Consider the following 11,069-nt stretch of genomic DNA (forward strand, 5'->3'; position numbering starts at 1 on the left):
TCAAACGATATTTATTTTCGTCTCTTATCTAGTCAAAATATTGATGTTGATGAGACTTTATCCAAAATGACAAAGGTTATCAACCTTTATAGCTCTGCTGCTGAAAATGAGGAGCAACATTCACAAATGACATTGAAATCAAATCCAGTCCAACATCTGAGCTGATTCCTCTGGATCCTGTTGGAGGAAAAATATCCCAACTTCACAAGATGTGCTTTAACCTAACAGAGCTCTGTGGTTCCTCCTGTCAGTCTGAAGTTTCTCATATTGAGGTCAAAGTTCAGATCTACCATAACTGACTGACATCTGCTGCTCTCAGGTTTGTAACCAGCTTGTGACTGAGAAACCAGTAACCTGCTCCCAGTGTCAGAGTCTCACTGAGGAAGAAAGATCACTTTAATATTTCTGCTATAACTGATGGATATGTGCATATAAAATAAGACAATACAGTTTCAATGACAATTCGGGATGTCTAATTTTTCGTGCTATCAGCTAGCTTCTATCCTTTTATATCAGCAATAAAAAATATAAATACACACAATGTGTTAGAAAACTGTATTTGGTGACTGATATTTCAGGCTAAAGTGAACATGATAAATGCAGGAAAAAGACGGATTCTCTTGGCAATAAAAAACTGCAACAAATCAAAACTGTAAGAAGAGCCCAACACAAGACCAGTTTTATTTATTTATCTACTTTACAGTTTTATTGTTGTTTTTAACAGCAGCTGTTGGTGGAAATGAAACTTGCAACCTTGACAGGACTATCTGAGTCGTTGTACCGAAGAATCAATCACAAGCTTTGTGAAAATAATTGGATCTGGTTGCAGTCCGCGCTCCCGACACGGGGCAGAATCTGACATGAGGTTGCTGCAACTTGGAAAACCTTCCTCTGGTTGTTTTTACCACCACCTACTGGACTGGAGTGTCAAACACTCAGCAGGAAGTCTATATTCCAGTTACAGAAGTTGTCAGATGACCTTGAACCTCTGTGGTTGAGAGGCGGGTCGGGCCGGCCTCGAGCGGTACCAAGGGTCCAGTTAGACCAGTGGAAACCAGACAGATGGGCCTCCTCTGGGACATTTAGCACTAGTTCTCTGTAGAACCAGGTGGAAACATCTGGAAAATGACCCCAGAAGATCCAGGTGGAGACAGGTCAGAGGTCACCATTAGACTGCTGCAGAAATTTTGGTGGGATTGATGATAAAATCCCTCAAATTAAATATTGGTGTCAGTTTCAGGTCTTCTATACATCCGTTCCTGATGTGTTGTTAGTGCATGGGAGGAAAACTAATCAGCTTACGTCAACAGAAGTTGAAACCAATCAATCAATGAATCAATATGTCGATACTAAGATTAAGTTTTATTGTGAGAGGAGAGAGAAATATCCAGTCAGGGTTGAACTCTGGATATCATCCCTTCGTCACTAAAGACGGTCGGGAACAGTCAGCGATGCAGCAGCCTTGTAGCGCCCTCCACAGGCCGTCTGAAGCATTTTACCAGAGGATGTTCAACTTTGTCAAACATCCAAGTGAAAGAGGCTCCAGGCTGCTGCTGCTGCTGACACTGCAGAACTAATGAAGACATGGATAAAGAAGCAGGTGAACAATTCACATCCATGTTCATAAGAATGATGAGACCTAATGTGGTTAGACCTGATGATTTATTGATTTTGAATTCTAACTTTAATCATCAGATGCAAATGATCAACACACACACACACACAGCTGACTGGTTATCATAAGTTCAGCTAAGAATATTTTGCTTATCCCGAAGAATCATTCAGCTCAGCTGGATAACACCAACCGTAACACGTTGGTCCTCCATGATATAACCCAGTAGGACGTTACCAGAGGAACTTCAGGAAAGTTAGTTTAACACTTTCAGTTTTACCGAACTGATCATCGCTTCAAAAGTAATTCCAGTTTGTTATTTGGGACTCGAGTCAGGAAATTTGGGACAAGGAGATGAATTGACTGGAAGCAGGAAACAGATTCCAACGACGTATGAACTAAAGAAAACCCTCTAAAAGTTTATATTATAACTGTTTGTCTCTGTTAAGAAGACTACTTTAATTAATTCAGACAGGAAGCTAACAGTTAGTTTAAGTTAACAAAAAACCAACAAGCTGAAGCTAACAGGATGCTATCAGTTAGCTGATGCTAACGGGAAGCTAACAAGCTGGATAAAGCAACCTTGAAATGACTCCAAATACAGTTATACAAAAAAAACTTTTTATACTAAAGATGCTGAAACAGGAGAAATCAATTCTTCATATATCAGTATATCTTGTTATTTATGGATTATAGAGCTACAAGAAAAAACTTTTCAGACCCCCGAACCTGACAATTAGTCCATCTCTGAACCACAGAGACATGGGAACATGCTGAGGTCCTGGAGACCCACCTATAGATCAGTCCAGTCAGTCATTTCACCTCCAGGTGTTGCTGAAGAAGACGCCTCCAGGCGGAGCAGAGTGTTCAAGGAGATACTAAAGTCCTCAGCTAGCTGTGTGTGGTCATGTGAGCCATTAAGTTACCTTTCCTCTGGAAGCGCTTTCCACAGGAGAGACATAGGAACGGCTTCTCGCCTGTGTGTGTCCTCATGTGAACGTTCAGATTCCCTCTCTGACAGAAGCTCTTCCCGCAGGTCCCACACTGAAAGGGTCTCTCTCCAGTGTGCGTCCTCATGTGGGCAATCAGGTTGAACTTATTGTTGAAGCTCTTTTCACAGGTGAGGCACTGGAAGGGTTTCTCACCTGTGTGGGTCCTCATGTGAGTGGACAGGTCGCAGTGTTCGCTGAAGCCCTTGCCACAGACATCACAAGCGTGGGGTCTGGCGCTGCTGTGGGTGCTCAGGTGGGCCGTCAGGTTGCCCCTCTGGCAGAAACTCTTTCCACAGGTCAGACATTCAAAGGGCTTCTCACCTGTGTGTGTCCTCAGGTGAATGGTTAGATTCCCTCTCTGACTGAATCGCTTTCCACAGGTCAGACATTCAAAGGGCTTCTCACCCGTATGGGTCCTCATGTGAGTGGACAGATCGTGGCTGTCGCAGAAGCCCCTCTCACAGACGGCGCAGCGGAACGGCCGGTTGCTGCTGTGAGTCCTCAGGTGGGCCGTCAGCTGACCTTTCTGGTAGAAGCTCTTCTCACAGGTGGGACAGCAGAACGGCTTCTCTCCACGGTGGATCTTCGCATGTCTCTTGAGGTTGTCCCTCTGGCTGAAGCACTTCCCACAGGTGAGACACTGGAAGGGTTTCTCCCCTGTGTGCGTCCTCAGGTGACACGTCAGGTTGCTGCTGCTCAGGAAGCTCCTTCCACACACCTGGCACCCGTGTGGCCTCTCACCTGAGTGGACCCTCTGGTGGAGACTCAGGCTGAGCTGGTGGGCGAAGCGCCTCCCGCAGGCAGCACAGGGAAACGGTTTCTCACCTGAGTGGCTCCTCAGGTGGACTGTCAGGCTCAGCTGGTTCTTCAGGCTCTTGCTGCAGGTGGGGCAGGTGAGGGGCGTCTCTGCGGCGTGGACCCTCATGTGTTTGGTCAGATAGCGCTTCTGGCTGAAACCTTTAGAGCAGGTTTTACAGAAGTACTGGTTCTGATTCGTTTTGGGAGTTCTAGCCTCCCTACCTGGATGCCGCTCTTTGTTCCTGTTGGCTCCTTCCAGTTCTTCAGCCTCCAGAATGACTCCAGGGAGGTTCTGGGCTCTGGTTGGATTCAAATCAATGAGGTCCGGTTCCTCACTGGCATCGGCCTCCTCCTTCAGGACGACCTGCACCTCATCCGGGCTGCTGCACTCATCATCTGGCTCCTCCTTGATCTGCAGAGGTTCTGGTTCCTCATTCAGAGGTTCTGGTCCAGAGATCCTCTCCTGGTTCTGGATGGAAATGTCCTTCTGACTGCAGAGACAATGCTGCTGGAGGCCTGAAGGAGAGAAGAAAAACATCTGGATCTCATCAGAACCGGTTTGATCCGTTAATCAGATTAGTTGCATTTACTTCTAGAGCAGCTTTTATTTCCCTAAAAGTCATGAATTAATATTAATAAACACATTATATCTGATGTGAGGGCAAGTTTGTATTTCTTTCATCTAAATACACTCAATGATTTGATGCTCAGGTGTGTAGAGAATATATTATTAAATGATCTTTGTTGAATGTTATACTGATGCATAATCACACATTTACTTTGTTACTTACATGGAAAACACAAGTGGGCCTTGCTCTGTTCTGCGTTCTGTCGCCCTCTGCTTGCATTTGGCCATGATCGGCTCTAAGATGCATTTGCAGATTTAAGAGGCCATGAAAAGGGGGACAACAAAGCAAACTACAGGACAGGAAGTAAAAGGGGATGAAAGGGGAGACGGACCAAATGGTAGTTAGCTTTATAACTTCATCCCAGGACAGGATCTGTGGGTACAAATCAAAGCAACATCTTTGCTCTATAGCCCTCAATAACTATTTTTTATTACCGCAGTCCTTGGACAATAGGGTTGGATGAGCCTGGTCTCAGAGCGAGGCTGGGTGAGGCGGAGAGCAGAGCAAGACAAACGGGGGAGACTTGTTATGTAAGAGGAGACACACAAAGGACTTCAAGGGATCCTGATTATTTGTAACTATCAAATTTATTTGGGAAATATTTAAGTTACAAGTAAAACAATACACTTATAATACTGTAGGTAATTTAGTTTTTATAAATTATAATAAAATATTTTCACAGGAATGTCGCCATGTTGTTCACGCTGCAATGCATTCTGGGTAAATGACGTGTAACGGTCCAACTGCCTGGCTCCTCCAGCCAAACAGTGATGAGTAACATTGTTAAGTCTTTTTAATTTGAACCGGAGCGAATTGAAACCGATCAGAACTAGAAATAACAAGAGGTGATGAAGAGGAGGAGCAAACAGAGGAAGAGTTGGCTGTAGCTGCTGCTGCTGCCTTCAGGTTCATAATGAATCAATGAATGAGACTCACCTGGTCACTGTGTGGTCCGGTAAGAACTATAGCTCTGTGTCCGGTTCGGCAACAGCTGTTACTGGTGGTGGTTTCACATTCAGTACCGGTGAGCTAGCTCTGTTAGCATTTCCAGCAGTAATAGCTCTGTTAGCATTTCTAGTAGTAATAGCTCTGTTAGCATTTCCAGTAGTAATAGCTCTGTTAGCAATTGTAGTAGTAATAGCTCTGTTAGCATTTCCAGTAGTAATAGCTCCGTTAGCATTTCCAGCAGCAATAGCTCTGTTAGCATTTCCAGCAGTAATAGCTCTGTTAGCATTTCCAGCAGCAATAGCTCTGTTAGCATTTCCAGCAGCAATAGCTCTGTTAGCATTTCCAGCAGTAATAGCTCTGTTAGCATTTCCAGCAGTAATAGCTCTGTTAGCATTTCCAGTAGTAATAGCTCCGTTAGCATTTCCAGCAGCAATAGCTCTGTTAGCATTTCCAGCAGTAATAGCTCTGTTAGCATTTCCAGCAGTAATAGCTCTGTTAGCATTTCCAGTAGTAATAGCTCCGTTAGCATTTCCAGCAGTAATAGCTCCGTTAGCATTTCCAGCAGTAATAGCTCCGTTAGCATTTCCAGCAGTAATAGCTCTGTTAGCATTTCCAACAGTAATAACTCTGTTAGCATTTCCAGCAGTAATAACTCTGTTAGCATTTCCAGCAGTAATAGCTCTGTTAGCATTTCCAGCAGTAATAGCTCCGTTAGCATTTCCAGCAGTAATAGCTCTGTTAGCATTTCCAGCAGTAATAGCTCCGTTAGCATTTCCAGCAGTAATAGCTCTGTTAGCATTTCCAGCAGTAATAGCTCCGTTAGCATTTCCAGCAGTAATAGCTCTGTTAGCATTTCCAGCAGTAATAGCTCTGTTAGCATTTCCAGCAGTAATAGCTCTGTTAGCATTTCCAGCAGTAATAGCTCTGTTAGCATTTCCAGCAGTAATAGCTCTGTTAGCATTTCCAGCAGTAATAGCTCCGTTAGCATTTCCAGCAGTAATAGTTCTGTTAGCATTTCCAGCAGTAATAGCTCCGTTAGCGCTGCTTGTCTTTTTCTCCCGGCGTTTTTAGCGCTGCATCCGGTTCGGCATCATCAGCTGTGTAGAGTCCGGTGTGGTGGTAACAGCGACACAGAACCTCCATGGTTCCGGTCGGATCGGTGATGTCAGTACCCAGGCAGTATAGCTCCTGTTAGCATCTCAAAGAGCGTCCAGCTCTGCCTGTCTCAGCGGCAGCACGGCATTTATTTTTAGCTAGTTAAGGTAACGATCACCTGTTAGAGTTTTGTTGGTTCTGCTGGTATAAATGGCTCAAAGTGCTGTATAGAAATGTGCAGGGTCCAGATCAGGTCCTTCGTTGTTGTTCCTCTCCGGCTCTCGCACTGCGCTCTCCTTTCTTTCATGTGGGAAATTATGCAGATTCGTCTCAAGTTTTATTTTATTTAATATTTTTAATTACAGCTGATAGTGACACAGTGTGGCATTATCTAAAATGACAGCAGTCAAACTCAATATGATGAACAACTGCTAAGATAAAGTTAGCCTTGCTGTGTTTCCTCTGTAGACTCCGGTTCAGAACGGACCTGATGATGTCATCAACCCATCGGTGAAAAAATGTCGACCTCCGTCGGTAACAAATATAACAAAATATGAACATTTTTAAGGTAATTATGAGTTTTGGTGTAAACCAAACAGCTATATTTTAGCTTGTAGTAAAATTAGAACACATTAAGGCCAACATGTTCAACTAGTCCTGGATCCGTCTCAGATCTCCCTGGGGTTGCCTTTAGGTATCTGTATGCATGTGTGACGTGTGAGTGGATCTAAAAGATATATCTTGTATTTTCAATAAACTTTGGTTGATTTTAACTTTCTGGCTCTTCTGGAATCTCCTGCATCAATGACCCTCAGCTGGAGACGTGAAACATGTTAAACAATAAAATATTTCCTTTTTCTTTTAACACATATACCCAAGAATAAATGTATAAGATACTAAACATTGCTCATTTTAATTTGTAATTCTTTTTTTTTTTTAAGTTCTCAGGAAATTGCTGTTTTACTCTTGTATGATCAAGACGTTGTCAAACTATTTTCGTATTTTACAACTTTATTCACTTATTACAATTGTTCTTGTATTATTCCGAGTTTGTGCTCATATTATTTTATTCTCATATTATTACGACTTTAAAATTATTATGACTTTATTTTCGTATTATGACTTTTTTGAACAACTTTATTTTCGGACAACTTTATTCTCTTTCTAGTGTAAATGATGTCAAACACACGTCGAAAATTTATTAGACTTTATTCTGTTAAGTAAAAATAAAAAAATCTTAGTCGGACCTAATAGTTCATCGACTAACTTGTTGCAGATATACTGTATGTTTAAAACACGGAAATGTGAGCGAGAATAATCTACCAGGTCTGATGTTTCTTACTGAACGTGTCGTTTACAACTAGAATTATTACCTTGGTATTAATATACCTTGGTATTAATATACTTTGGTATTAATATTTCTCTTTAAATGCAGATGAACATCAATAAATCAGTCAAAATGTGAAATGATGAGTCAGTTATTTTGATCTGTTTTCTGTGTTTGGACCGAACATCTCGTGGTTCTGGTGAAACTTTCTGACCTTCAGAGTAAAATCAGAAATCTTCGTCCCTCGAACCTTTCAGCCCGGGTCTAACTTGAGCCGAGTAGCAGCCCGCTCCCCCAGCCGGACCTACCTGCGGGGTTCGGCTCGGTCCGGGGTCTCCAGCTGAGGTCCAGCAGTCTCCGCTGCCGGTCGATCTCCTCCTCGTACTGGACGATGGTTTTTTCCAGCTGGGTGAAGATTTCTTCAGCAGCAGCAGTTAGTCTCTCTCTGATAAACTCTCTCAGAGGCTCAACGGAACACATTGTTGCTGCGCAGACTCACAACACACCTGGACACTCTCTGGGAAACGGCTAACCATGCTAACCGGAAGTTAGTGACAGGGCTACTTCCTGCTCCGGTTAGAAACAGCGCCCCCCAGCGCCCAATGCTGGAGACAAACTCAGAGATCTGACGGTGAGCCTAGATTCGTCTTCGTCTTCCTCCATATTTTTAGTTTATAGCTCACTTTGCTGTATTTATAGTTTGTCCCGCTAAGTTTATATTCATTTTGGGCTTTTTATTCTTTGTTATTGTAGCATGAACAGAAATGTACACTTTACTGGACCTATTTTAATAATTAAAACAAAAATAACGTCTTCTTCAGGTTGGCTGAATATTGCTACTCCTTGTTTCGTTCTGGTTCTGCAGAGCATACCAGAACCAGAAGACCCGCGTAGTCTGGAAGTTATAACAGCAATTCTTTAAGGTATTTTGGTGCTATAAGCCGTTTATTGATTTACAAGCTAACAGAAGCATTTTCAAATCTTTTCTCTGAGTGGCAGGGGGCCAGTGGATTCTGTTTGTGGCCCGGCAGGTTAACCCAGTAGGTTGAGTCGGTCTCCTACACGCCTTCTTTCTCCAGAACATTCTCATACTTATCATATCCATCACCAGGCTGAATGTAACTAAAACATCAGATCTATAAAAAATCATTTTCAAACCCAGGTAACAAACCTGAGTGAAGTTGGCCCCCCCACCTTCTTCAAATTAGACAAAATTGGTGTTAATCAACTCGGCTACGTTTGTGCTGGTTTGTGCAGCAAAGATTTTCATTTGTGCAGCTATCATTTTAAAGATATTAAGAGGACTGGTTGACCTTTGATGACCTCTAAAACATTTCTTAATATCTTCAAAACCGAAGCAGCACAAACAAAAATCTTTGCTGCACAAACCAGCACAAACGTAGCCGAGTTGATTGACACCCATTTCGTCTGATTTGAAGTAGGTGGGGGGCTGGTTGACCTTAGATGACCTCTAAAAACATTTCTTTATATCTTTAAAATGATAACGGCACAAACGAAAATTTTTGCTGCACAAACGTAGCCGAGTTGATTGACACCAATTTTGTCTAATTTGAAGAAGGTGGGGGGGCCAACTTCACTCAGGTTTCAAACCTATATGTTTAAAATAAAATGCTAAATAAAATCTACTAAGGCCTGCTGTAATGTTTTTTTTCACTTTTGGATCCAATTTGAATTTTTAACCTGATTGGCTGAACATCCCACATCAACTGTACAAGGGGTGCAGAAACTTTCTCACGCCAGCCGGGTGAGATCTACCTCATGACATGATGATATAAATATTGTCATTGAAACTGTATTGTCTTATTTTATATGCACATATCCATCAGTTATAGCAGAAATATTAAAGTGATCTTTCTTCCTCAGTGAGACTCTGACACTGGGAGCAGGTTACTGGTTTCTCAGTCACAAGCTGGTTACAAACCTGAGAGCAGCAGATGTCAGTCAGTTATGGTAGATCTGAACTTTGACCTCAATATGAGAAACTTCAGACTGACAGGAGGAACCACAGAGCTCTGTTAGGTTAAAGCACATCTTGTGAAGTTGGGATATTTTTCCTCCAACAGGATCCAGAGGAATCAGCTCAGATGTTGGACTGGATTTGATTTCAATGTCATTTGTGAATGTTGCTCCTCATTTTCAGCAGCAGAGCTATAAAGGTTGATAACCTTTGTCATTTTGGATAAAGTCTCATCAACATCAATATTTTGACTAGATAAGAGACGAAAATAAATATCGTTTGATGGAGGAAAAGCCAATAAAGCTCCTTTTAGGCCAGGGGAGCCCAAAGTGGGTCCTGGAGGCCCGGCATCCTGCATGTTTAGTTCTCTCCCTGGTGGCACCAAAAACCTCCTCAGCATGTCAGTGTTCTTCTTAGGCCTCTAACGAGCCATCATTTGATCCAGCTGCGTTAAACCAGGGAGAGAACTAAAACGTGCAGGAGGCCGGCCCTCCAGGACCAACTTTGGGGACCCCTGTTTTAGTCTCTCCCTGGTTTAACACACCTAGATCCAATGGTGGCTCGTTAGAAGGCCTAAGAAGAACATTGACCTGCTGAAAAGGTTGTCACTAAAACCAGGGAGAGAACTAAAACGTGCATGATGCCGGCCCTCCAGGACCCACACTGGGGACCCCAGTTTTAGGCTCTGAGCTCAAAGCAAGACGCCAGAGAACACCAAACTATTAAAAAAAAAATTAGACAATTTAATTTCATATAATTATTGCGGTAGGAGCCATTTGTTTGTTAAATACTTAATGAAATATATTTGTCCTATTTGATGTTTGTTGTGCCATAAACTCACAAAGGAACCAGGTCATTAGTCCAAGTCTGTCGTTTATTGAACGTTCAGAAACTCTGAACGCGCCACAGGTAAACAGAACCACCTGAACAGGTGATCAACTCTAAACCCATGACGACCTTTTTACTCTTTGTCGTTTAGCACACCCGTTGTCGTGGCAACCACCTGCGCCCGCAAGCCGAGCAGAGATTATGTTAAAAACAAAACAGTCTGTCACCATACCAGGTTTTCAGGCTTGATATTTTTTCTGCAATTATTAATCAGAGATTATTAATCAGAGATTATTAATCAGAGATTATTAATCCACGCTCCCTGAACACAGCGGAGGCTGGTGAGCTGATGTTGCTCTGATGGTCAGTCGGTCTTTGAGTTCCTTTTTCTGTTGTTGTTAATGGAACCGAAACACACAGAATTGCGCAACACCTTGTTGAAACAATAATTACTGAGATCATTTTTTTTGTTAACATTTTGGACCTCAGTGAATATTTCGGTAATCATCAGAAGGACTGGCTGGTTTCCTAACCGCCGAGATCGACGTATTGAGCATCTCTGAACTGTACCAACTCTGATGAAGTCTTGTTCAGATGTTCTTTTCTATCAAAAGTCTGTATGTGCTGTAACATATATTCTATGTAAGAATGGACTAGTTGAAGTCCAAGCCTAAAATGAACTGAGAACGACCAGCTGATCTGGTTTAATCAACTTCCAGCCCAGAGACAGAGACGACTGTTCTCCTTGTTTTCAGCAGAATGAATCGTCCTCCTGTTGAAAACACGCACCACTCCTTGCCTTGGTTCTGAACCAGAACCTCCACCCTGACCCTGCCCTCCTGCCTTAAAAAGGTCAGGAACA

General features: G+C 42.7%; 1 protein-coding gene across 1 annotated transcript; it reads right to left on the reverse strand.

The window, feature by feature from the left end:
* Positions 1-603: 603 nt before the first annotated feature.
* Positions 604-7,946, reverse strand: LOC102220139 (zinc finger protein 501-like). Its single transcript, XM_023338998.1, has 2 exons — positions 7,710-7,946; positions 604-3,918 (listed from the first exon to the last, which is right to left on the reverse strand). Exons 1-2 carry the CDS (start codon positions 7,879-7,881, stop codon positions 2,504-2,506), a joined length of 1,587 nt encoding a protein of 528 aa, XP_023194766.1. The 5' UTR covers positions 7,882-7,946; the 3' UTR covers positions 604-2,503.
* Between the last annotated feature and the right edge of the window lie 3,123 nt (positions 7,947-11,069).

The sequence above is a fragment of the Xiphophorus maculatus genome, chromosome 9, assembly GCF_002775205.1.
Source record: "Xiphophorus maculatus strain JP 163 A chromosome 9, X_maculatus-5.0-male, whole genome shotgun sequence".
NCBI lineage: Eukaryota > Metazoa > Chordata > Actinopteri > Cyprinodontiformes > Poeciliidae > Xiphophorus > Xiphophorus maculatus.